Raw genomic sequence first — 27084 nt, 5'->3', positions numbered from 1 at the left:
TTTGGATTATTTTTTCTTTTTGCTGTTTGATTGGATGGTTTCTGCTACTTTATCTTCTACGTTGCTGGTTTGATCCTCTGCTTCATCTAATTTACTATTGATTCCCTGTAATATAGTCTTCATTTCCAATATTGTATTTTTTATTTCTGACTGGTCCTTTTTTATGTTGTCTATCTCCATTTTTATGTCTCCTATCTCTTTGTTGATATTTTCCCTGAGATCATTGAGCTTCCTTATAACCAGACTTTGGAACTCTGCGTCTGGTAGATTGCTTGTCTCCATTTTGTTTAGTTCTTTTTCTGGAGTTTTGTTCTGTTCTTTTATTTGAAACACGTTTCTTTGTCTCCCCATTTTGGCTGCCTGTGTGCTTGTTTCTATTTATTAGGTAGGGCTGCCATGTCTTCCGGTCTTAGTAAAATGGTGTGATGTAGGTGTGCTGTGGGCTGGATGGCACAGTCTTTCTGGTCACTTGAAAATGCACTCCAGGTGAGGCCCTTGTGTGCTTGTAAGTGCCCTCCTCTTGTTGCTATTTGCCCTTGTTGCTATTTGCACATCAATGGGAGGGGTTGACCTTCTGGCTCACTAGTTGTGAAGACTGGCTGTGACGCCAGTGGTGGACTTGTGGAGCAGGGGTTGACCCTACTGAGCAGGCTCTGCCTGAGCCGGGACTCTGGCGCCTGCCCAATCCACCTCTTGGGTGTGTTATTCTTGGAGGCCGCTGGGTGATGCTCCAGCTCATTTCGAAGCTGGCCACTGGGGGCGCCAACCCCTGGTCTGCCTTGGAGGGGATCTGCTGCAGGTCAAGCTCAGCTGCAGCCCATGTCCCACCTGGGGCCACCCCGCAGGAGCCACAAAGAAACTCACAGGTGGCTGCTGCCCATGCTGTGCTTTGAAGTGCCACAAGTGTCCAAGCTGTGGCCAAGGCTGGCTATCACTGGTGCCAGGCTTAGGGCTGCTCAGCCAGAGGTACAGGACATGCTCAAGCCAGATTCTGATGGTCTGGGTTCCACGGATCTTTGAGAGGCACTAGGAAAGTCTGCAGCATGAGCTAAGGCAGGTGTTTGTATGAAAAAGCCACTGGAAACGGCTTAGGTGTGCCCGAAAGTTGGGTGGGATGGGGTCTCAAATCACGAGGGCATGGTGAACAAACGGGGGAGACTCAGAGATGGTGACTGCCTGCGTCCCTCAGACTTGGAGGAGGGAGGGTTCAACAAAGAGCTCAACAAAGATACAGTGACCTTCACCAATTCCTCCGTCCAGGAGAAAGCTGCTCCTCCAGCACCCATCCCAAACAGACAACTCAGTTCCCCACCATGTGTCCCTGCCACCTTTCCAAGTGCTGCCCCAGCACTAGAGCTCAGAGAAAGTCCTTGCACGGTCCCTTTAACAGGAGCGACTGGGAGTGCAGCCGCCCTCCATCTCACTCGGTCACCATCTCTGCTGGTTTTCACAACCAGAAATCATGGGGACTTCTCTTCCCAGCACTGGAACCCTGGGCTGTGACCTCTTCCTCTTCCGGGGACAGGGAGGGGGACTTCCATAGCCGAGATATCCCTCCTGATTTTTTTTCTTTTTCCATTTTATTGGTGAATGTTGTGGAACAGTGTGTTTTTCCAGAGCACATCCAATTGTTGTCCTTCAATCTAGTTGTGGAGGGCACAGCTCAGCTCCAAGTCCCGTCACCATTTTCAATCTTTAGTTGCAGGCGGCACAGCCCACCATCCCATGTGGGAATCAAACCGGCAACCCTGTTGTTCAGAGCTCGTGCCATCCCGCCGCCCTTCCTCCTGACTTTTAATGGTCATATGCAGGTGTGGGACCAGCCCGTTCTGCGTCTCTGCCTCTCCTAGCAGTCTCGAGGTGGCTTCTTATATTCACATAATATAAAATTAAGCGTGTCCTTTGTTTTAGGTCTTCAGTTCAGCAAGATTTTATGTGATTCTCAATGACGGTTGTTATGTAGCTTAGTTGTAATTTTGATGTGGCCATCAGAGAAGGTAAGCACAGCGTTTACCTACTGCACCTCTTGACTGGAACTCCTCAAGGAGACTGCCAGGTGAGGCCTTCCCCCACCACCACTTGGTCATGTCTCCTTCCTTGGCCTTCCCCACAATCTTCCCTCTCAGATGGCCTCTGGGGCTTGGGTCTTGAAGATTCTCAGGAGAAGCTGTGCCCGAGAGCAGAGCAAAACTCTGAAGAGGACGGTTGGGCCTGAAACTAGAGCTTTTATTAAACATCATTCAAATGATCCCATTTGAGTCCTCTGTTTCCTGCCAGAGCACTCTCTTTTTATTTTTTATTGAGGCAAAATTCACATAATATAAAATTAAGCGTTTTAAAGTGTGTAATTCACTGGCATTTAGTACATTTACAATGTTGGGCAACCATCACCTCTATCTAGTTTCCATTTTTTTCATCATCCCAAAAGGAGATCTTATACCGCTTTCCCCTGGGTTTGTGTTTCACTCCATTCCCTCCTCCCAGAGGCCCTGGCAACCACTAATCTGCTTTCTATCTCTATGGATTTATTTGCCTGTTCCGGACATTTCCTATCAATGGGATCACACACGATGTGGCCTTTTGTGTCTGGCTTCTCTCACTCAGCATCATGTTTTTGAGGTTCATCCACATGGTAGTGTGTGCCACAGCTGCATTCCTTTTCATGACTGATGAGTATTCCATTATGTGGATGGAGCACATTTGTTCATTCATTCATTCACCCATTGATGGACACTTGGGCTGTTTCTACCTTCTGGCAATTGTGACCAGTGTTGCTATGAACACACATGTACATGTATCTGAATCCCAGTTTTCAAATCTTTTGGGTATATTCTAGGAGTGGAATTGCTGGGTCATATGGTAATTTTATGTTTCGGTTTTTGAGGAGCCACCAAACTGTTTTCCACTGAGGCTGGACTATTTTACATCCCATCCGCAGTGTATGACAAGATCTCTCTTCTTTTTATCGCTTCCCATAAAAGTCTGCCATTAGCTGCTGGAGCCCCAGGAAAAGCCCTGCCCTCACCCTCACCATGCTCTGTCTTTATCCACTTCCAGATGTCTTTCTGGTACCATCTTCACTTCTTATCCTCTCCCTTTGACCTTAGTTCACTGAGACCTTGGCCACTGCCAGGTTGAGGACTCTGGTGACCTACTACCCACATAGTCCTGTCCCGTCCTGGAGCCTAGGCTCTTTGACAACTGGGCACAGATAATGGTGCCTATTACCACTCTTCCTCAACCTCCCAGACATGGCTATCTCCAACTCCAGTGCTGTGCCTGCCTGTCCTCTCTTTAAATGCAGCATCTGTCTCCCCACCCTCTTCTCTGTCTGCCTCCCTCCTTGCGTGACCTCACTGACCTACTCCAGCGCATCCACTGTCTTCCCAATACAGGTGACTCACAGACACACTTCTCAAGGTGTGCCCGGATGCCTCATGGGAGTCTCCCTGAGTGGCCCACAGGCCTTTGTGACTCAAGGTAACCCAGAGTGTCCCAGCCTTGCTATTGTTGACATCTGGAGCAGGATCATCCTTTGGGGTGGGGTTGTCTTGCGCATTGTAGGGTGTTTAGTAGCATTCCTGGCCTCTGTCGACTGGATTTCTCATCTCCCACTCCACAGTGTGACAACCAAAGTATCTGTGGACACTGCCAGATGTCCCCTGGGGGGGAAAATTCGCCCTGGTTGAGAACCGCTAGGATAGCACAAATCAAACCACAAGCTTGAAGTGCTGAAGTTTGTCCAGTCCGAGCTCTGTGCCAAGCATGGGGCTGAGCACTCTGTCACCACTACTTCATGTTGTGGTCATCTCCTCTATTTTATCTGTACAGGATGGGGGGGGGGGGGCACAGTGGTCACATGACTTTCCCAAGGTCACACGGCCAGGAAGCTCACTCTTAGTAACTCCTCGTCCCCAGCCCTTCAACTTGTTTCTCTTTTCTTGTCTCCATCTCTCTGAGGGCAGAGAAGCTGGGCTGACAACCTCTTCTTTCCTCCTCCTGCTTCCTGGAACCCCATATCCAGCTAGTCACCAATGTGTATATCCCCCACATCCTTAAAAAAACCCATACCCCTAAAAAAAAAAAATAAACTCCAACGTGCTTTAAAACAAACCAATACAAAGGGGGCACCTCTCCTGCTCAAGCACCATCTGTGGCTCCCCATTACCCACCAGATCAAGCCTTAGCCACAGGGACTGGTCTTCAAGGCCCTTCATATCCACCCCTGTACCTCTCCAGCCTCTTCCCTTCTCACACCCCAAGGCCAGGGAAAGCCAGCTGCCCAGCCACACCCTCAGGTTTCTCTGCGCCTAAGCCCCACCCCCTCTCCTGCACCTGTTGAAATCCAACCCCTCCCTGAAGTCCCTGCTCAGATGTCACATCCTTCACGTAGCCTTCCCTTTTGCCTCCTCCAAGCAGCAAAGCTTCAATTATTTGTATTGCTTCTTCTTCACCTGGAAACACCACCCCCTCTCACCCTTGCTGAGGGCCCAGCACCTAGTGAGGGAACATTATTGAAATGAAGAGTCCAAAGTTACCACCTGCTGGGGCAAGGGAGGTGTCTTATACTTGTTTTAACATTTTCTCCTTTAAGTGTTGAATCCTCTGCTTCTTGTTTTCTGGAATTTGGGGAAGATTGCTGCCCTAACATTTCCAAAACTCAAACTTAGACGTCCTGAGTCTCCTGCTCCACCTTCTTCATCCAGACAAGATGGTGTCTGATTCTGAAATTTCAGCCATTCACAATCTTCTGTCACCACTTTTACCCCTTCTATGTATTATGTTTCTATTAATTAATAGTTTTCTTTCAGTGGTCTTCCTTTTAAACACTATTTATTTTAAAGCAAAATTTATGTCACTATTATACCCAAAAGGTATAATGATTTAATATACAGGCCAAGTATATTTTTTGCTTTATTCATCAAACCAAACCTCTCATTTAACATAAATAGAAAATAGAAAATGAATAGAAAATGTTCCTCCATGTGCCATCTAAAATTATTGTGCATAACAGCTAAGAATTCTTGCACCAGATTTTGGGAAACAGCCAGAGTATTTTCTGTGAGGTTCTGACTCGTGAAAATTCATCCATCCATCCATCCATCCATCCATCCATCCATCCACCCACCCACCCACCCATCCATCCATCCCACATGTATTCTTTTCCTCCCAGCTTTATTGAGGTAAAATTGACAAATAAAAATTATGTACGAGGTCTGACAATTAAGTTCACGAACTTGCCACCGTGTGCTTACATTGGCAGCACTGTACAAACAGCTCGGTAAGGTTTGTACCTTGGTAAGGTTTGTACAAACAGCTCGGTAAGGTTTCATAGCCATGGTATATCAGTGTCTCACGGCTGTGTTCGTGTCGACATGTGGTGGTGTCTTGCTGAGTGGCGTTCATTATCATTGTTGCATGTTTTTGTGTGCTGTCGTGAGAATGTCTGAGCTTGACTTAGAGCAATGAACAGATGTTAAATTTCTTGCTAAACGTGGTAAGAGTGGAACTGAAATCAGCGACATGTTAATCCAAGTTTATGGGGATAATGCCATGAAGAAAATGGCAGTGTACAAATGGATTAAATGTTTTTCTGAGGGGAGAGAACGCGTCACTGATGAAGAGAGGTCAGGGCGGCCAGTAATGAGCAGAACTGACAAAAACATTGCAAACATTCATGGAATTGTGCATGAAAATTGTCAGCTGACGGTGAGAAGCATAGCAGACCAAGTAAACATCGATAGAGACACCATTAGGAAAATCTTACCTGAAAATCTTGGCATGAGAAAGGTGTGTGCAAAAATGGTCCCGAAGGAGCTCACTAATGAACAAAAGCAAAGGAGAGTCGAAGTTTGCCAAGACCTTTTGGAGAGGCAAGACGATGTTTTGGGCCATGTTATCACTGGTGGTGAAACATGGGTGTACCAATATGACCCTGAAACAAAGTGTCAAAGTGCTGACAATGGAAGTCAGCCAATTCTCCACGACCAAAAAATTCCATCAGTCCAAATCAAGACTCAAAACGATGTTGCTAACCTTTTTTGATGTCAGAGGGATTATTCATTATGAATTTGTACCAACTGGACAAACAGTTAACCAAGTTTACTATTTGGAAGTGCTGAAAAGGCTGCATGAAAAAGATAGATGAAACGACCTGAACTTTTCACCAACAATTCATGGCTCTTGCATCACGACAATGCACCAACTCACACGGCACTGTCTGTGAGGGAGTTTTTAGCCAGGAAACAAATAGCTATATTGGAACTCCCTCCCTACTCACCTGACCTGGTCCCCAATGACTTCTTTTTTTACCCCAAAATAAAGGAAATATTAAAAGGAAGATATTTTGATGCCATTCAGGACATCAGGGGTAATACGATGACAGCTCTGATGGCCATTTGAGAAAAAGAGTTCCAAAATTGCTTTGAAGGGTGGACTAGGCACTGGCATTGGTGCATAGCTTCCCAAAGGAAGTAGTTCAAAGGTGACCATAGTGATATTCAGCAATGAGGTGTGTGGCACTTTTTCTAGGATGAGTTCACGAGCTTAATTGCCAGACCTTGTATATTTAAAATGTACATTATGATTCAACATTTATTATCACTATTCAGGTTTTGGTTGGGAAGGTACCTGACACCCAACCTCAAATACCAACCCCCCACCCCACTGCAAGACTCTATGTCAGATCCCTTCACTGGTGGCAATTTCCTGATGGATATGTTTATTTTCTGCTTTCCTCACTTGAGTCTCGGTTCCACGAGTGCAGGGACTTGGTCTGTCTTTATTCTCTGCCATGTTCCCATGCTTGGAGCACAGTGGGTACTCCACTGTGGCACAGATTTATGTTGAACTGAGCACTGCCCAGCCCCACTCCAGCTGATCCTGGAGACCCTAGTCTCGGGGAGACAGAGCCAGGCTGACAGAAGACTTGCCTGACTGATTGCACTTGCCTGACTGACTGGATGGGTTGAGAAGCCACTGCTTTCTCTGAACTGGGGCACGCAGAGCATGGAGTTAGCAATCAGGATTTGCCAATGAGGGAGAAGCCTGGAAGCTCCATGGTGCTTATGAATAGAACTCAGCACTTACTATGTTGTAAAATACAGAAGTGCTCCCCATATCTTGAAGCAGGGTTTCTCAACTTTGGCACTGTTGCCATCTGGGGCAGGATTACAGGTTGTGAGAGGCTGTCCTGTGCATTGTAGGGTTTTTAGCAGCATCCCTGGCCTCTACCCACGAGATGCCATAGCACTCCCACCCCCAAGTCTGACCTGACACGTCTCCAGATATTGCCCAATGTCTCCTGGGGGGCAAAATTGCCTGGGGTGAGAATCACTGTCTTAAAGCATTACAACAACCTTCCGAGGTTCACAGTGAGTATACGACAGAGGCCCACTGCTTCCAGAGTCCATGCTCTAACCACTGCGTACATCGCTTTGCATTTGGCCTTGGCCCCCATGCTCTGTTCTCTGAGAGTTCAGCACTGCTCTGGACCAGCTCTACCCCTCGGCCCCATCCACCAGGCTAAACCAGTCAGACCTCCCACCGGGCTGCCTGCAAAGCAAGGACTGGCTCACCTGCCAGGCACTAAATCTGTCACTGCATCCAAAATTTATTTTGGGCTTTGGAATAGCCATCCTGAGGGAATATATCTCTGCTGCCTTGCCTTTCTTCAGCTTCTTTATGGTTTACTATGGTTTTAACTTTGGAACTCATTGTTTTCCCCTAACTTTGGGCTTCTCAGTGTCTGACCCCTGCCTGAACTGGGGAAATGCATGCCTCTCTTTGAGCCCACAGCCTGTGCCTCAATTTCCCCAGATGGGCCTGCAATAATGACTGGAGTCTTTGCTCTCTCGTCTCCTGTGGCTTTTTTGCCCTTTTGACATATTTCCTGGGCTTCTGGTTTGCTCAGCTCTGGGGAGATGGTGGGGAACCAGAGGTAAGCTGTGATTCCTCCCATCTGTCTGCCCACTTGCCCAGATCAGTCATTCACCCACTCACTGACCCAAGGATTATATCTCTGTCTCCCATCTGGAGGCTGGCTGACCCTGTCTGGGCATGTCTGGAGCAGATGGGCTGGCCAAGGACAACATCCTAGCAGGAGGGACAAAGTGGCTGGCAGTGGGTGGGTGGGGAGGGAGGAGCAGAACCAGAGTCTGCTGCTTGTTGAGGCCAGAGGTCTTCCTGGAGGGAGAGGCTGCTACTGGCTGCAGACCCCAGGGGGGTGGGTTGGACCCAGGATCCAGAGGGCACAGAAGGGCTGGTTCCCAAGGGCTGGTGGAATCTGAGAATTCCTGGCGGTCCCAGAGGAAGCTCCTGGGGGCCAGTGGGGAGTCAGGGTGCTGGCTTAGGGATTCCTGTCCAAGCTTGGGAGCAGGCCCTGAAGTGGCGGCCTCGAGGAGTGTTAGTGTGGGAGAAGAGTGTCAAGGCAGGAGAGGAGGAGGAGGATCTGGTCGCTACGGGGAGCCAGGCAGGGGCGGGCAGGGGCCGGGGAGAAGGAGCCCGGCGTTCGCAGTTTCCGGGTGTCCCAGTCTTTGTCTCTCCGCATGTCTCTTTCGACTGTCTCTCTGTGTCTTTCCCTTTCTGTCACTCTAGAGTCCTCCCAGCCTCTGTCTCTCACTCTCCGTGTCTCTGGAGGCCGCGCCTCAGTCCCCGCCTAGTGGCCGGGGAAGCCGGGGGCGGGCCGGGGGCGGGCCTCGCAGCACTGCCGGGTGGGGTTAAAGACCCGTGCCAAGGGACCTCGCGGTCGGAGTCGAGGTGGCGGCCTGGTCGGATCTGGATTGAGGGTCGGAGGCCGAGACCCGCGGGGTAAGTGTACCCCGTGGGGTGGCGGGATGGGTAGTGGCAGAGGGGGGCGTAACCCGAGCTCATTCAGCACTGAAACCTGACGAGCTCCGGCTCTGGGGCTGACAGGACAGTTGCGAGGGTCTGCGCTCAGCCGCCCTGCGGATCTCCCGGACCCAGGATCGGGCTACTCGGGTTCGGGGATATGGTTGGTTGTGTCCCCGACGGTCGCTGTGTATGAACGCGGATTTTTCTGTGCGCGCCCAGGAGTCCTGGGTGTATCCTTTTTTCTGGGTGTCCGTGATGGGCGAGGGTCTCAAGAAGACCCCCAACCACCAGGACATCACAGAGGGATCCAAGCCCAGCCCTGCCTCATTAGGGCTGATTCGAGTCACTTGTAATTTCATTGTCTTAAAGGGGAGGCTGTGCGTCCCACCAATGGACTTTACGCTTGTGGTCCGGCTGCCTTCTGGTCCCTCTAACCCAACCCTGGCAGGCGCAGCACCGTAGAGTGCCCCTCTGTGAAAATAGGATGCCCTCCTGGGCTCTTAGAATTGGTTGTGCGGGTTGTATGAGATCCTGCAGTTGGTCCCAGCTGATATTTGTTGGATGCTGATGACAAGATGCTTGCTCTCTGGTGTCTCAGGAACCAGGCCCTCACCCCTTGCACCAGGGGTAGCTAGCTGTCCTGGCCCATGCAAGGTGGCTGAGGCCCACTAGCTGGGGAGTCTCAGGCTGGAGGTGGGAGAGAGACAGGGACACAGAGGGGAAGCTGGGATTTGAATACACCAGCCCTGTATGACCCCTTCCTGGACGCTTTCCAATGGCCCCGGGACTCTGTGTATAGCCCAGCTTGGGTTTCTAAGTGGTAACATTAGCTCTGGGCTCATGGCCGGCGATGACCTGGGCTGGTATCTGCAGAGAGGCTTGGATGACTCAGGAGCCATTCACAAAATGGGACCCTCTCTCTCTCTCTCTCAGGCAAGCCTTGGGCCTAATTCTGCAAATCCCAGGTGGCTGGGTAACAATACTGAATATGATGGCAGCACCAACAGCAGCTTGATCAAGGGCTTACTGTGTGCCAAGCACTGAGCTGAGCACATTAAAAATGCTGTGTGGTCATCACAGCCCCATGAAGTGGGTAATATGGTTCCTGTCTTACCGAGAAGGAAATTGAGGCTCAGAGAGGTGCCGACACCCTCCTGAGGTCACACAGCCGAGCTTTATAGAATACTTTCCAAGTCTGACATTCAAGTGTGGCCACACTTGCTCAGGATGGTGCACAGAGATGATTGCAGCCCTGGAATAATCTAGATTACTGATGGTTTTTAAACTTCTTTTTCTGTCAGGATTTCCTACCATATGCCCAAACCTGCAGTGAGACTCCCCGCCTCCCCATGCTTATTTGCCAACTCGGCTTTTCCCTCAGAACTGCCCCTGAAGCTCTTTCTCAGAACTCCAGAAATTTGGGATAAGCCCCCTCTCAGTTCAGGCCTTCTGGAGCCTGGCACTTTGGAAGAGTATGAGTCTTGGGCAGCCCTTTGGCATATGGGGGGTTCATGGAGAGCCATGAGCCAAGATGGAGGGAGGCTGTCTTGACTACAGGCTGTGAGAGGGGGTGGAGAGAAGGGCTGGGATGTGGGGCAGTTGGAAAAGTCTGCTACTACTTGGCTGTCAGGCTGCTGGTGGGCCCCAGGGCCTGTAGTTCAAGGAGAGGCAGATAGATGGTTTCTGGTGGGTCAGGGTCTCTGTCCTGCATTCCTTCTCAGGAGCCCACACACCTTGTACAACAAGTACCTGGCTGGTGGCTGGGCTAACCTGACAAACCAGCACTCCATGGGCGTGGACCTTGGAGCTACTAGCACCTCCATCTCCAGATTACTCAGGCCCCAGGAGGGTGGGCGGGGCCACCTCTGCCAGGGCGGGCTGCTGGGTGCCCTGCCTGGTGTTTGGGATGAGATTGGGGGCTGATGCAGAGAGGAGTAGGTGTTCCAGCCTCCCATGGCATCCCAAGTATCAGCTTTGAATTGCTCTCAATTCTACAAAATAGTAACAGCACAAATAGAAATAATGGCGAAAATTTTGCATGCTACCTGCCAAACCTCATCTCACTGAAGTGTCCAAAACAACCTGAACTGGTAGGTACTGCTACTGTGTTTCCCTGAAAATAAGATCTAGCCAGACTATCAGCTCTAATGCGTCTTTTGGAGCAAAAATTAATATAAGACCTGGTATTATATTATATTATATTATATTATATTATATTATACCCAGTCTTATATTATAGTAAAATAAGACCGGATCTTATATTAATTTTTGCTCCAAAAGACGCATTAGAGCTGATGGTCCAGCTAGGTCTTATTTTCAGGGAAACACGGTAGTAGTAATCCATTTTCCAGATTGGTAAATGGAAGCTGAGGGTGGGGACTGGACTCACTCAAGGCCGCTTACTTGGGGAGGAGCAGAGTCATGATTTGAACCCAGGCTGGTTTGAGTCGAAACTGCACATTTGAAAGGACAATACCGTCCCCAAGCAACCTTTCATTTTACTTTTATTTATGTAAGTGGAAGTGTACTATTTGTATAGGAAAGTGCTCATCCCAGAACTGGACAGTTCAGGAGTTTTCACAAATTGAATCCACACACGTCATCAGCATCCAGAACAAGAAAGGGAAGACGACCTGTGCCCCAGAATGCTCCTCCACCAATGAAAGTATCTTAACTCCTTTTCATTCATTTCAACAAATTAATTTTTAAATAGACTTTATTTTTTAGAGCAGTTTTAGGTTTACAGAAAAACTACGCTGGAAGTGTAGAGTGCCAGCACACCCCCTCAACTCCCTACAATTTCCCATTATGAATGTCCTGCATTAGTGTGGTGTGTTTGTTACAGCTGATACACCAATATAGACACATTATTATTAACTATAGCTTACAGTAGAGTTCACTTTTTGGGTTATATAGTCAACTCATTAATTTTTATAGTTAATTTAATATAATTAACTATAGTGCTCATGGTATAGAAAATAAAAAAGTCCCCAAAAATGATGAGTGAAAGTTAAGTCTCCCTTCCACCCCTACCCCAGTTCTTCTAGGCCCCTTCCAGAGGCAGCCATCCTGAGAAATTTCGCAGGAGCCCTCAAAGCACGTTTTTTGCCTTAAAAACATAGAGGCAAAACTCACCTAATATAACTATTTAAAGTGAACAATTCAGTGGCATTTAGTATATCAGCCCCAAAAGAGACCCTGTCGTCATTAGCAGTCACTCCCCTTCCCCCTCCCCCAACCCCTAGCAACCTCTCATTTGCTTTCTATCTCTATGGATTTGCCTGTTCTGGATATCTCATTCATCATACATGGGATCATATTCCATGGGCCTTTTGTGTCTGGTTTCTTTCACTCAGCATCATGTTTTCAGGGTTCATTCATGTTTTTTCTGTTTGTTTTTTTTTGTTTTTCTTTTTCTTTTTTTATATTTTATTGGGGAAGGCGAACAGGACTTTATTGGGGAACAGTGTGTACTTCCAGGACTTTTTTCCAAGTGAAATTGTTGTCCTTTCAATCTTAGTTGTGGAGGGTGCCATTCAGCTTCAAGTTGTTGTCCTTTCAGTCTTAGTTGTGGAGGGCACAGCTCAGCTCCAGGTCCAGTTGCCGTTGCTAGTTGCACGGGGCGCAGCCCACCATCCCTTGTGGGAGTCGAACCGGCAACCTTGTGGTTAAGGTGACACGCTCCAACCAACTGAGCCATCCGGAGCTCAGTGGCCTCTCAGCTCAAGGTGCCATGTTCAATCTTTAGTTGCAGGGGGCGCTGCCCACCATCCCTTGCGGGACTCGAGGAGTTGAACTGGCAACCTTGTGGTTGAGAGCCACTGGCCCATGTGGGAATCGAACCAGCAGCCTTCGGAGTTAGGAGCATGGAGCTCCAACAACCTGAGCCACCGTTGTTGCTGTTTTATTTATTTATTTATTTATTTATGTATTTATTTATTTATTGGGGTGACAATTGTTAGTGTTGCTGTTTTTTTAAGGGGGGGGCAAAGCTCACAGTGGCCCATGTGGGGATTGAACTGGCAACCTTCGTGCTGCCGTCATCACACTCTAACCAACTGAGCTAACCGGCCACCCCATCCATGTTGTACTATGTATCAGTGTTTCATTCCTTTTCGTGGCTGAATAATATTTCATTGTATGGATGGACCTCATGATATTTATCCATGCATGAGTTGATAGCCATTTGGGTTGTTTCCACCTTTTGGTGATTGTGAATAATGCTGCTATGAATATTTGTACCCCATATCTGCTTGAGTCTCTGTTTTCCATTCTTTTGGGTATATGCCTAGGAGTAGAATTGCTGGGTCATGTGGTAATTCAATATTTAACTTTGTGAAGGACCATCAGACTGTTTCCCACAGTGGCTGCACCACCTTTAAGCTTTTTGTAGCATCTTCTTTTGGGGAGTTGGACAGAAGTGCTCTTGTTTGCGGGGCAGGGGGGACCCAGCTGAAGAAAGTAGAGGATTTCCTCTATGTACTCATTTATTGAGCTTCTCCTGAGCATCAGATGGATCTCTTACTATTATTCTTATTTTGTAGATAAGAAGACTGAGGCTCCCAGGGTGAGAGCCAGTTGGGGACCCATAACATATGCTCTTCCTGCTAGGAGCAGAGCTGGTATCTGTCCTAGGAAAGGCTGCAGACCTGTGCCTGGTATACACGGGGGGTGAGGTGGGCACAGGCTTCAGAATTGCCCTGCCTGGCCCTCCCCATTAACCGACTTCCCCAAGCACCTACTCACTTATGAGGTGGGCACAGGGCTTCACCCACTTTTTTCTCTCACCTCCCCATAGACCCACCCACCCAGAGCACGGTCTCCTTTTCCAGGGCTGGTGCTTTCTCTTGTTCCAATTTCTTCCTGTTTCAATTTTTTAAGAAGACATTTTCTTTGTCAGGATATCAGCTGGGATTTTCCTGGGTGTGGGTGGGGCTCTTGCTGTTACTACACTCAGAAGTTCCCCAACCCCCTCTGAGGGCTACTGGCAAGATGAAAGGAATGACTGTGAAAACCACCACATAACAGCAGGTGCTCAATAACTCTTTAGAGAGTGAGGGAAGGGGGGTGGCTGATGGTAGCGAAAAATGGACTATCGAGGCAGAGTTGGGCCTGGGAGAGGAGGAACCACCATGAGCTGAGCTGGGGGAAAGTCATGCTGTGGTAGGAACAGAATGTGCAAAGGCTCTGAGGTAGAAATGAACTTGGCCTGCAGCTGGAGTAGCCGGAGTTGCGTGAGCAAGGGGGAGGGTGTTGGGAGACAGGGTTGGAAAGGTCAGCAGGGGCCAGGCCACACAGGGCGTTGTTGTGGTCCACAGAAACGTCTCTGAATTGTGTTCAGAGTGTGAAGTGTGAAGGGAAGCCAGCGGAGGATTCTGAGCTGGGGGAGGCCGTGATCTGATTTAACTTTAGGAAGATCCCTCTGGCTGCTATGTGGAGAATGGACTGTTGGGGGGCAGGATAGAACTCGGGAGCCCAGTGGGAACATCCTGCGGTGGTGGCCTGACATGGGATGATGGGGATGGAGAGAAGTGAATGGTTGTGAAACATGATGAGAACAGACAACTGGCAGGAACGGACAACAGATTGGATGAGGGGAGAAAGAGAGAGGTGACGTGAATCTGAGGGTCTAGGGAAGTACCCAGGAGATGGCTGGACATTCAGAGTGGGGGATATTCAGAGCTGGACACGGAGACATGGGAAGCACCTCAGAGATGGGGTCACAGCAGCCATGGGACAGACTTAGATCCCCAGGAGGTGTACATAGAGGGAGAAGAGACGACCCAGACCCAAACTTAAGGAACCCCAACATTTCTAAGTTGGGTGAAGAGGAGTCCAAAACAGACTGAGAAGGGGGATGGATCTTCATGGCTGACACGGAGGGTGGGCAGGGATCAGCTCCTAAAGGGCTTTGGATGCCAGGCAGAGGGCAATGGGGAGCCATGGAGGGCTTGAGAGCAGGGAAGAGGCAGACCTTCAGAAAGGTAACTGGGAGCCGGACTGCAGCCAGGGTGCCCAGGGATTCGAGGTGACCCATGTGTCCCCCTGTTGGCTGAATGTATTGACTCCCCCCCACAAGAGTCTTGGGTGTGACAAGATAGGGACCTCCCCTCCCCCTCCGAGATAATCTTTTGCACAGTTTCAGAGGGGGAAACTGAGGCATAGGGCACACAGCCAGTCAGTGGAAGAGTCAGGATTAGAACCCAGCTACTTATGGTGTGTGTGTGTGTGTATTTGTGTGTGGTGTGTGTATGTGTGTGTGGTGTGTGTGTGTGGTATGTGTGTGCATGTGGTGTGTGTGGTGTGTGTATGTGTGCATGTGTGTGTATGTGTGTATGTGTATGGGTGTGGTGTGCATGTGTGTGTGTGTGTGTGCACGCGCGTGAGCATCTAATAGCAAAGCCCACTTGATTTATGTTCTTCACATCACTTCGGGTCTGCCCAGATCGCCCTCTCCAGACAGGCCCTCCTGAACCACCTCAGCTAATAGAATTGCTCTTTACCCTTTCACTCTGTGTATTAGTGTCCTGGGGCTGCTGTAACAAATGACCACACACTGAATTTTGGCACCCCACACAGACTCAGTTGTGGAGTCCAGAAGTCTGAAATCCAGGTGTCAGCAAAGCACACTCCCCCTGAAGGCTCTAAGGCAGGATCCCTCCTGACCCTTCCAGCTTCTGGTGACCCCAGGCGTCCCGTGGCTTGTGGCCACATCACTCCAGTCTCTGCCTCCGTCTTCACATGGCCTTCTCCTCCTCTGTGTGTCAAATCTCCCTGTGCCTCTCTCTTAGAGAGACACCTGTGATTCCTGTTAGGACCCATCTGAATGATCCAGGGTAATATCCCCATCCCAAGATCCTTAATCCCATCTGCAAAGACTTTGCCATATAAAGTCACATTCCCAGGTTCCCAGGGATTAGGACATTGTGTCTTTCTTGGGGGGGGCGGGGGGGGGCAATATTCAGCCCCTCTTTTACCTCCTTCATGACATGAATCCTTTATATGGTGCTCTACCATGTCTGTTGGTGGTCACCCCCCCTGAGGACCTGAGCTATATCTGTCCTGCTCACCATTATATCCCCAATGCCCAGAACAGAGTTACACACATCGCAGGGCTCAAAGAATGATTCACCAACTGAATGCTGGAGAAATGCATGTAGAGCACTTGGGGAAGAGCGTGGCATGTGGAAACATTAGAGGAAGGTCACAGTTAGTAGGAATCACTAGCTGGCTGCTTGGCAACGCTGGGGAGACTCATTATCCACTGTTAAATTGGTGAAGAAATAAATACCCATGGCTACTTCCCGTCGAGCATGTCACCTGGAGCTGTCCATGCAAGAGGCAGCCCAGTTGCCCACCAGTGTCCCCAGTTCAGAGCATCTGCCTTGGACTTGTGACTTGGAGCTCTCTGTGCTTCATTTTGGGAGGTTGCCTATTCCCCACCCCTGCCCCTACCTGGACCTTTTAGGGGGCATATCGTCTACACTAAGAAGTCTGTATTTTAAAAAAGATTTTAAATTGAGGTAAAATACACATAACATTTACTATCTTAACCATTTTAACTGTACAGTTCGGTGGCATTAAGTACATTCACACTGTTGTGTAGCCATCACCACCATCCATCTTCAGAACTTGTTATCTTCCCAAACTGGCACTCTGTCCGCATTAAACACTAACTTCCACCCCCTCCCCCAGCCCATCTACTTTATGAATCTGACCCCTCTAGGGACCTCATATAATTGGAATCGCACAGTATTTGTCCCTTTTTTGACTGGCTTATTTCACTGAGCATAATGTCCTCGAGGTTCATCCATGTTGTAGCAGGTATGAGAATGTCCTTTTCTGTGGCTGAATAATATTCCATTGTGTGGATGGACCACATTTTGTTTATCCATTCATCCATCTACGGACACTTGGGGCGCTTCCACCTTTTGGTCACTGTGAATAATGCTGCTACGGACATGAGTGTACAAATATCTGAGTCCCTACTTTTACTTCTTTTGGAGGTCTACCCAGAAGTGGGATTGCTGGAACATATGGTAATCCTATGTTTAATTAGTTTTGAGGAACTTCCATACTGTTTTCCACAGCATAACTGTACCTTTTTACATTCCCGCCAACAATGCATACGGGTTCTGATTCTCCTCATCCTCACCAACATTTGTTATTCTCCTTTTTGGTAGTAGCTCTCCTAATGAATGGTCATGCCATCTTCATTTTAAGTCAGCCCATCCCAGGGGGACTCCCCAAATTTGGTGATGATCTACCAGCTTTTCCCCCAGGATGCAGTAACCAATAGAAATTTCATGTTTTCTTTGGGGTTGATGTGGTTGGGTGTTGGCTAGTGGAAGAGCCAGTGAGTCTGAGCCCCTAGTGGGTAGCACCACTGGCTGGAGTGGGTAGAGATTGGGGCTCAGGTGACCTGGCGTTCAGGGTTCCTTTGTCTGTGTTGCCCAAGGAGGTAGGAGCATAGAGGGAATCCTTGGCTGCTAGTACTGGGAGAAAAGAAGAGATGAGAATAAGACCCACCATTTTCAGGACTCTCCTTGGCAGTGTCTGAGCTCCGTGGGTCCCCAAAGTGAGGGTGATTGAGGTTGACCTCTGGTGGGGCCTCCTGTGACCTGTGAGCTCCAGTCTCCCTAGAACTTGAGGAACTGACCTTCAGTTGTCTGGAAAATGGAGAGGATGATAGGACCTTCCTCCAAGACCTGCCTTAAGATTCCATGAGATGAAGCACGTACATCCCTGAGCACGGTGCGTGGCACCTAGGTCACTGTGTTATTCGTTGTCATGCGGGAGACCCTGCTCGCTGCTCCATTTGTCGTGCGGGACGGCCTGCGGGGTCTCTGGTCCCGCTCCCCATACAAGAACGCAGGATATGGTGAGGCCAAAAAGGAACACCCACGGAGCCATAGGTAGGGGAGTCATACCACTTTATTCTCTCTGGCGGCACTATACTCTCACTGGAGGCTGGATACACACTGTCCGCAAACCGCCATCCACGCTTGCCAGCCCAGCCGCCATCTTCTTGCTAGCCCCATTCTTTTTCTTTCCTTCTCTCTCTTCTCTAGCGTAGCCACAGCAGTTATATTGTGGCCAATGGCTCACTGGTTACAGCTGACGGCCAACTAGCCACAGCTGATGGCCATGCAATCACAATTGGCCATTTACTACCTGAGCCAGCACCTGTCTATGTGAGGCCGAGAGCCTGGAAACTACTCTCTGGGGCTCCGCCCCCACACTCCACCCCTACAGGCTCTCGCCTCACACCCACGCGACAAGCGCCTTCCAGGGGACCTGTGCGAGGAGCCTGGGGTGAATGCAATATCCTGGACACAGCCAGGCTCTCTGGGCACAGCCAGGGTTTCTCAGGGCACCACCAGTGCTTCTGGGCACGGCCAGACTTCCTGGACTTCTTAGGGTACCACCTGTCTTCCCGGACACAGCCAGGGTTTCTCAGGGCACCACCAGTACTCCTGGGCACTGCCAGACTTCCTGGACTTCTTAGGGTACCACCTGTCTTCCCGGACACAGCCAGGGTTTCTCAGGGCACCACCAGTGCTTCTGGGCACTGCCAGACTTCCTGGACTTCTTAGGGTACCACCTGTCTTCCCGGACACAGCCAGGGTTTCTCAGGGCACCACCAGTACTCCTGGGCACAGCCAGACTTCCTGGACTTCTTAGGGTACCACTAGCTTCCGTGGGCACAGCCAGGGTATCTCAGGGCTCAGCCAAACACTGGACACGGGTTCTGATTCTCCTCATCCTCACCAACATTTGTTATTCTCCTTTTTGGTAGTAGCTCTCCTAATGAATGGTCATGCCATCTTCATTTTAAGTCAGCCCATCCCAGGGGGACTCCCCAAATTTGGTGATGATCTACCAGCTTTTCCCCCAGGATGCAGTAACCAATAGAAATTTCATGTTTTCTTTGGGGTTGATGTGGTTGGGTGTTGGCTAGTGGAAGAGCCAGTGAGTCTGAGCCCCTAGTGGGTAGCACCACTGGCTGGAGTGGGTAGAGATTGGGGCTCAGGTGACCTGGCGTTCAGGGTTCCTTTGTCTGTGTTGCCCAAGGAGGTAGGAGCATAGAGGGAATCCTTGGCTGCTAGTACTGGGAGAAAAGAAGAGATGAGAATAAGACCCACCATTTTCAGGAATCTCCTTGGCAGTGTCTGAGCTCCGTGGGTCCCCAAAGTGAGGGTGATTGAGGTTGACCTCTGGTGGGGCCTCCTGTGACCTGTGAGCTCCAGTCTCCCTAGAACTTGAGGAACTGACCTTCAGTTGTCTGGAAAATGGAGAGGATGATAGGACCTTCCTCCAAGACCTGCCTTAAGATTCTATGAGATGAAGCACGTACATCCCTGAGCACGGCGCATGGCACCTAGGTCACTGTGTTATTCGTGTTATTGTTACCCACTCACTTCGTTTTGGTTTCTTCAGGAGCTGACCCTAGGTCAAGGATTTGAGTTCAAGTGCTTTATCTGGGACATAATCACAGAAAACACCAGTAAGAAAGAAGGAAATGAACCCTAAAGAACTGAAAACAAGGACTCAAACAAATACTTGTCCATGTGGGTTCATAGCAGAACATTTCTCAATAGGTAAAAGGTGGAAACATCTGAGATGGTCATCAACAGATGAATGGATAAACAAATTGTGATATATCCTTACAATGGAATGTCACTCAGCAGAATAAATGAAGCGCTGACACACACTACAACATGATGAACCTTGAAAACATGATGCGGAGTGAAGGACGCCAGACACAAAAGGCCACACAGTGTATGATTCCATTGATAGGAAATGTCCAGAGCAGGCAAATCCATAGAGACAGAAAGCAGGTCAGTGGTTGCCAGGGGGTGAAGGTACGGGGAATGGGGAGTGACTGCTCGTGGGGACAGGGTCTCCTTTTGGGGTGATGGAAACATTTTGGAACTGGACAGAGGTGCTGGTTGCACAACACTGAATGCCCTAGATGCCACTGGATCGTGCACTTTAAAATAGTTCATTCTACGTCGGGTGAATCTCACCGTATTTTAGAAAAGAAGAGGACGAAGGAGAAGAAGGAGGAGGAGAAGAAGGAAGAGGAAGATGGGGAAGGCAGGCATCTAGTAGAGAAATTTTCTATTGTGGGCAGCTGGCGTTGATCCCGCTGGTAGCACCTGTGAAACCCACACCTCAGGGACATTGCACGGGAAGGGAGAAGGCGCTGGAGTATTTACCAGTAATGCTCATCAGTCATTGATGAGAGCTGCTTTCAGGGCGCGGTGTGTCACTTTCCAGCACTCTGGCCAGCCGTGCATGGGCAGAGAAGTCGGGAGGGATGTCCTGCAAAGTCAAGGCTGAGGGCATATGGTGGGGCACTGGTGCATCTATCTGGCCAGCTGGCTGGAGGTCACTGCTGGGGGCAGGAGAGGTATGTAACCTTGGCATCTGGAACTTCCAGGTATTGAGCTCCTACTGTGTGCCAGGCATACCATGCCTGACTCCACAGGTCACTGTATGTACGGCACACGTGCGGCTGGAGGGTGGTTCCCGCCCGCATTGACTCCCATCCCGTGTGTCTCCTCAGGATGCTGCCCTTCACAGAACACCTGCTGCACCTCCTGGGACTGGAGAAGACTGCCTTCCGCCTGTATGCCGGCTCTGCGCTGCTCCTCTCCCTGCTCTTGGTTCTCTTCCGCCTGCTGCTGCAGTTCCTGAGGCTCTGCTGGCGCTTCTACGTTATCTGCCGCCGGCTGCGCTGCTTCCCTCAGCCGCCGAGGCGCAACTGGCTGTTGGGCCACCTGGGCATGGTGTGTGTGGGAGGCCAGTGGGCTGGGAGGGGCAGAGCTCGGCGGGTCCCAGGTATTCAGTGAGGATGATGGACTGCTGGCTTCTCGCATCTCCCCAAGAACCGGGTTGGAACCATGAACAGACCCACTTTACAGGATATGAGTGAGACTGAGGCTGGGGGGGTGGGGGTGGGGGTGGGAAGCAGTTTACCCAAGGCCACACAGCTGGGATGAGGCAGAGCTGACTCCACAGTTTTCTCTGTAATTCCAGGCTATTGCTGTACCTTTCATATGATATGTCCTATCACATAATAAGACATGATATATTCAGAATACAGGTACCAGTACCTGTGAAGTTCATCAGGTTCTAGGACCCTGGTGGCGGACGAGGGGGGCACAGATTTGGTAGCTCCATCCCCAACATAGTTCCCCCTCTCTCCCTCTTTAATGCTGTGGTCCCAGGTCAGGACCCCTTTCCTTGCCCTTCATTTCTTATGTCACATGTATGTGCCAAGTATTATTCTAGGCGATTTGTAAGTGTCAACTCATTCAGTCCTCTTGACAATCCTAGGAGGTAGGTCCCACGACTACCCTTATTTTCGCACATCAGACTACTGAGGCTCAGAGAGCTTAAGTAACTAGCCCTAGGTCACACAGCGCTTAAGTGGCAGCGCCAGGGTTCAAACCCAGCTGTGTGGCTCCAGCACTCTTAGCTCTCTTCCCTTGGCTGCCTCTAGTTTCTGGATGAGAAAGGCTGGACTTTCCTAAAAGGGCATCAGAGGACAGGGGATAGAAAGCCAGACTCCCAAGGGCACTGAGCCCCCATACTGAATGCGGAGGTGGATTTAGAGAGGCAGTTCAGGGCAGCAGCCATCAGTGTGGACCTGATGCCTGCATCTACCATCTGCTGCCTGTGTGATCCTGAGCGAGCTCCTTCACCTCCCGTGACTCAGTTTCCCCATCCGTAATGCAGGGACTATAATTGTTCCTAATAACCTCATGGGATTGTTTTGACAATTCCTGCAGTCATGTCCAGGGCAGGCTTGGCACTAAGTCTGCTACACAATGGTGGATACACGTGCTCAACTCCTGAGTCCTGCAGCGACGGGAAGTATCAAGTGATTCTAGAAATATTTTAGATATTGTTTGGATGGAGTCTCAGAAGAAGGATGCGTGTCCAGTCAATAGAGCAAAGAACATTTATTTTATTCAGTTTTTGGAATTATCCCTCAGGGACCAGCACTCACCAACTTTTGCCTGTTTGTGCCTGAGCCTCCTCCCTCTTTTCCACCTTCCCACTCCTGCTCAGGCCTCATCCTCCCCTGTCGCACCATGGCCCGGCCTCTTCCCTGGGCTCCTGCCTGCAGTCTCACCTCTCCAGTCCATCCCTCATCTTGGCCCCAGAAAGATTCTTGAATCCTCCCCTACTCACACACCCTCCATGGCTCCCTACTACTGTCTGGGGGAAAGTCTCAGCTCCTCCGCTGGTGTTCACGGTTCTTTCATTTCTGACCCCCAGACTCCTCACCGGTTCCACCATCCCCCTCTAGTTCCATAACAAGGCTCCAAGTCCTGACCACGGTCTTTGCTGAAATTGTGCCCTCGCCCAGAATATCCTTCTCTGTTAGATGAACTTCTACACATGTTTCGTGCGACATCTCCAGTGCCCTTACTCCAGGAAGCCCTTTGGTTTGGATGGTGGTCCTAGAGGTAGGAGCTAGGTCCAGGTGACCTGGGCAATTGGCAGGGCTGGTTCTGAAGCCCCACCTTGACCCCATGGACTCAGCCATCTCCTGGGGCCACAAGACCTAGGTACGGCCATGATCTCCCTTGGGTGTGGACAGGCTCAGGGCTGAGCCTGATAGGGAAGGAGGCATAGGATCCAGACAGGAGTCATTTGTTCATGTATTCATTCTTTCATTTGACAATTGCTGGGCCCCACCACTGGCCAGGCACTGGGTTAGGCCCCTTCATACCTGAGCTCTTCTTTAATTTTCACAGTATGTGAATTAGGGATGGATCTGCCCTGTGTTATAGATTTGATCTTTGGGGCTGAGAGAGGTTAAATGACTTGCCCAAGGTCACAGAGTGGTTGAGGGTGGATTTGAACTCAGATCTGTCTGACATTGATCCTGAGGCGCTTCTGCCTTGTAGCGCATGTTGGTTAAGAGCAGGCATTTTGGAGCTGGGTGGCCTGTGTTCAAACCTTGGCTCTGCCACGATGACAGACGGTGCCAGTGCCTGCCCATGTGCACTGGGCCCATTGCTGGGTGTAATGGCCTGACCTCTGGCTACCAGTACCTGTGTTCTAGGGCTTTCTCTAGTAGCCAGAGCCCATGCTGCCTGTATGTACTGTGAGCTTGAGAGTGAAAGTGCCAGGACCGCTTAGCCAGTGACTACGGGACTCTGTGAGCTGGTGTAGAAACAGCCCAGCCCCCTCACCCTTGGGTGGGTTGACTGTGAGGTATGTGTCTTCCAGAGGTCCCCAGTGGCACGGAGCCCCGGTTGCCCACGGTGATAACCTTCTTGACAACTCACTCTTTACTGGCTGCCTTCCCTCCCTGTCTCACTTCCCCACTCCCTTACCCGTGTTTTCGGGGATCACCCCTACAAATAAGCTACTTGCCCTAGAACCCTTGTCTCAGGACCTGCTTCTGGGGAGCCCAAACCAGGATAGTCACTTAGCCATCTATAACTTCAGACAAAGTAAAATGGGGAAATAGTAGCAACTCTGTCATGGGGTTCTTGTATGGGTTGAACACACAAATCTAAGAAAAGTGCCTAGAGCAGTGCCAGACACTACAAGCACACGCATATGTTAAATATGACAATACTAGTGATATTTTATTATGAACAGAGCAAATACTCGATAAATGCCAACCATTATCATTATTGTGTTTACTGTTCCTGTTTTTATTTTTTGAACATCAGCTGTGTGTCAGGCCCCGTGCCAGGGTTCTTACTTTTTATTATGTCAGGAATCCTCTCAGCTGCCCTCAGGTGGAGAGTTGATTCTTCCCCACTTTTCAGATGAGGAAGGCTCAGTGAGGTGCAGCCAACTATCTGCAGTCATACAGCCCTTCTCAGCTTGTTTCGAGGGCAAGGGAGGTGGCAGGAGGGAAAGGCTAGGGGAAGATGGGGCTGGGTATCTCCTCACTATCCTTCCCTACCATCCCCTGCAGTATCTTCCCAATGAAACGGGCCTCCAAGATGAGAAGAAGGTACTGGACAGCATGCACCACGTGATCCTGGTGTGGGTTGGACCTTTCCTGCCACTGTTGGTTCTGGTACACCCCGACTACATCAAGCCCTTGATGGGTGCCTCAGGTAGGTGGGCTGGGTCTCTCAGTGATGGGTAAACCCTCAACTTCCAGAGCCCACCAGGTGTCTAGGCCGGGCTTTTTCCAGAAGAAGGGCTATTTGAGTAGGGCTTTGAAGGATGAATAGGAATTCACCAAAGCAGAAATGGCAATACAGAGAGAGGGAACAGCATGGGAAAAGGTATGACAATGTCTAAGAGTCCCAATAAATTTAAGAGGATTCCCATCCTCTGGGAAGTCAGAACTAAACATGTTCAGATAAACAATTGTTTGCTCAAGATTTTGTTAATTGGTTGTTACTCAGTTCTAATGGCACTCTCATCATTTGGGTTCTGACACTCCCACTCTGACTATCTCAACCTGCAGCCTGCTCTCCTCACCTGGGCTGACCTGGACTGGCAGAGAGGGAGATGTAGAAGAATTGCTTCTTCCTTCTGCAAGCCACACCTATCCCAAGGCGTAGGACTCCCAAGTACGCTTGGCAAGCTCTTGCTCAGCCATCAACACGCAGCTCCAATGACCCTTCCTCCAGGAAGTCTTCCCTGACTCTCCAGCAGACCATAGCCTGCTCTTCTGGACTTTCCCATTCTCAATCCTAACGTTTTCAGGCTGAGTGTGCCTGTGTCCAGCTATATCTTTGTCATAATTGGGGCTCTGGATCCTCATTGTGGCCTTGCATGTAGCTGGGCACCTCAGAAAGCATCATGGGACATTTGAGAGAGGAGGGATGGGAAAAGAACTCCAGGAATTTTAGGATCTCTGGCCTCAGCTTGGGCCTCCTCAAATACACATATGTAGACTGCCTTCAAGGCTGCCACCCAGGGGCCATAAAGGGCAAGGGGCTGCTGTACTTCCCTCCTCCAGCCATGCCCTCCCCGTGCCTCTTCATTTCCATTATTGCATCTATGAGGGCGTGATCATCTCCATTGCACAAAGGGGAAAACCTAGACCTTGGTAGAGGTGACTCTTCCAAAGAATGGACACCAAGTTGTAGGAAGACCTGTGGAAAGAACCCTGGGCCAGGACCTGGGTGGGCTGGGTTCCAATCCTGGCTGGAGCACATACTTGCTGTGTGATCCAGCAATTCATCTAGCCTCTCAGGGCCTCAGTTTCTGATCTGTAAAATGGGGCCATTGTGAAGACTCAGTAATATAATGTAGGTAGGTGCTAATAAGGGTTTCTTCTCTTCCGACTATGTAATTTACTTTTTTCTTTCTCTTCCCTACTCTTCCTTCTCTCCCTCCCACCTCCTCTTCCCCTCTGCTCCTCAGAGCATCAATTTCTTGATTACCATCCTGCATGGTTTTGAGACTCCAAGTAGATCAGGAAGTAGAGCCCCCAGCATGGGCTTGGCACTTAGTAGATCTCAAGCCTCTTCCTCTCCCCACCCTCCCTCAGAAACATGCAGGATATCCACTGCCTCCCTCACCAGAACAGGATGGAAGACGCCAGGTTGGGGAAGGTGGGGCTGTGAGTCAGGCGAGGCCTGGCCCCAGGGTACCCCTCCCCCTCTGTGCCTGCCTACTTGGGATGGGAAAGGCCTGACCCCAAGTCTCAGACTCCATCTCCCTCTGGGGCCTCCTTGGGAGGCCATCCCTGGCGGGCATTGCTGTTCTGAGCTTAAACCCACACAGCTTATGGGCCCTGAGTAAGAAAGGGATCCTCTTAGAACCTCTGTTTCTTCAGCTTCTAATGGGCATTTGGGATAGAGAGCATTAATGGGAGAAAGTAGGTAAAAATGCTTTACAGAGGACAAAGCATGACATATAGGCATATAATTATAGATTGGTTTTATACGTTCTTTTTTTATTGAGATGAAATTCACATAACATATAATTAATCATTTTAAAGAGTACAATTTTAGAGTATATGATAATTAGTGTCTTGACAATGTGTGCAACCATTGGCTCTCTGTAGTTTCAATTTTTTTTTCATGACTCCATAAATCACCCTGTACCCATTAAGTAATCACTTGCCATTCCCCACTCTCCTCATCTCCTGGTAAATACTAATATAATTTGTGTCTCTATGGATTTGCCTAGTCTGAATATATCATAGGAAAGGAATTATACAAAATGTGGTCTTTTGTGACTGGCTTCTTTTGCTCAGCATAATGTTTTTGAGGTTCATCCACGTTGTAGCAGTTATCAGGACTTCATTCCTTTTATAAGGCTGAGTAATATTCCATTATATTGATGGACCACAATTTGTTCATCCGTTGATGAACATTTGGGTTGTTTCTGCCTTTTGGCTGTTATAAGTAATGCTAGTATGACCATGCATATATAAGTTCTGGTATGGACATATATTTTTAATTTCTCTTGGGTCAATTACCTCAGAGTATTTACTGAAAAAATTGTGGGATCATATGGTAATTCTACGTTTAACTTTTAAGGAACATCCAGGTTATTTTCCACAGAAGCTATGCATTTCTCTTTTTACTAATAGGGGCCTGCTGTGAGCTGGGAGGGGAGACCCAGATATTCATCTCGCAAATTCTTGACACTGATGACCAACAATTATAATTATAGTAATAAAAATAGCCAACAGTTGGTTAGTTATTCATTTACAGGCACAGATAGTGAATGAGTACTCTCTATGTGCCAGGCACATATTAGCCCGTTGAGTTTTTGTAGGGGTGCCATTAGGCAGGCAGGATTGTTCCATTCCCCTTTGGCAGATGAGTACATGGAGAGGCATGGTAGTAACATGTCCAAGTTTACACCAGCTAGTTAGTGGTAGGGCTGGGATTTGAACCCAGACCTGGCCAGACCAAAGGCCAAGCTCTCAACCATAGTGATATGCAGCTTCCTGCTGCGCACTGCATGGAGGCTTTATTAAAAATATGACTTCCTCCAGGGTAGACATTACTATTCCCTTTTTACTGGAGGAAAAGTTGTTGGAAGAGGCAGCCTGGACACAAACTAGCATTGAGTGGTCAAGGTTGGAGTGGAGGAGGGACCCAAGGATAAGAAAGCAAGGGTTCAATTGGGGGAGGGTTTGGGAAAGGCTTCCTGGAGGAGGCATTGGTGAAGCTGGGCTTTGAAAATTGCATAGAAGTTTGCCAGATGAATAGGTGGAGGGTCCTACTACTGCAAAGGTGCAGATATGTGGAAGTGTCAGGGGAGTTCAGGTGACTTGGGGTATCTGGAGTGAAG

At 49.4% G+C, this 27084-nt stretch overlaps 1 protein-coding gene across 4 annotated transcripts in view; it reads left to right on the top strand.

The window, feature by feature from the left end:
- CYP4F22 (cytochrome P450 family 4 subfamily F member 22) overlaps nt 1-27084 on the top strand; it is a 57399-nt gene that overhangs the window by 17865 nt on the left and 12450 nt on the right. For 3 of the 4 annotated variants that reach the window (XM_074338003.1, XM_074338002.1, XM_074338004.1), the window contains exons 2-3: nt 20405-20627; nt 23789-23933. In XM_074338003.1, the coding sequence (XP_074194104.1) occupies nt 20406-20627; nt 23789-23933 (367 nt within the window). In that variant the 5' untranslated portion in view covers nt 20405. Of the gene's footprint in view, nt 1-8657; nt 8809-20404; nt 20628-23788; nt 23934-27084 lie in introns of those variants that run through there. The other variant, XM_019736839.2, reaches the window with a different exon arrangement.

Source organism: Rhinolophus sinicus, linkage group LG07 (assembly GCF_036562045.2).
Source record: "Rhinolophus sinicus isolate RSC01 linkage group LG07, ASM3656204v1, whole genome shotgun sequence".
Lineage (NCBI taxonomy): Eukaryota > Metazoa > Chordata > Mammalia > Chiroptera > Rhinolophidae > Rhinolophus > Rhinolophus sinicus.
This window is presented reverse-complemented; position numbering and strand designations above follow the sequence as displayed.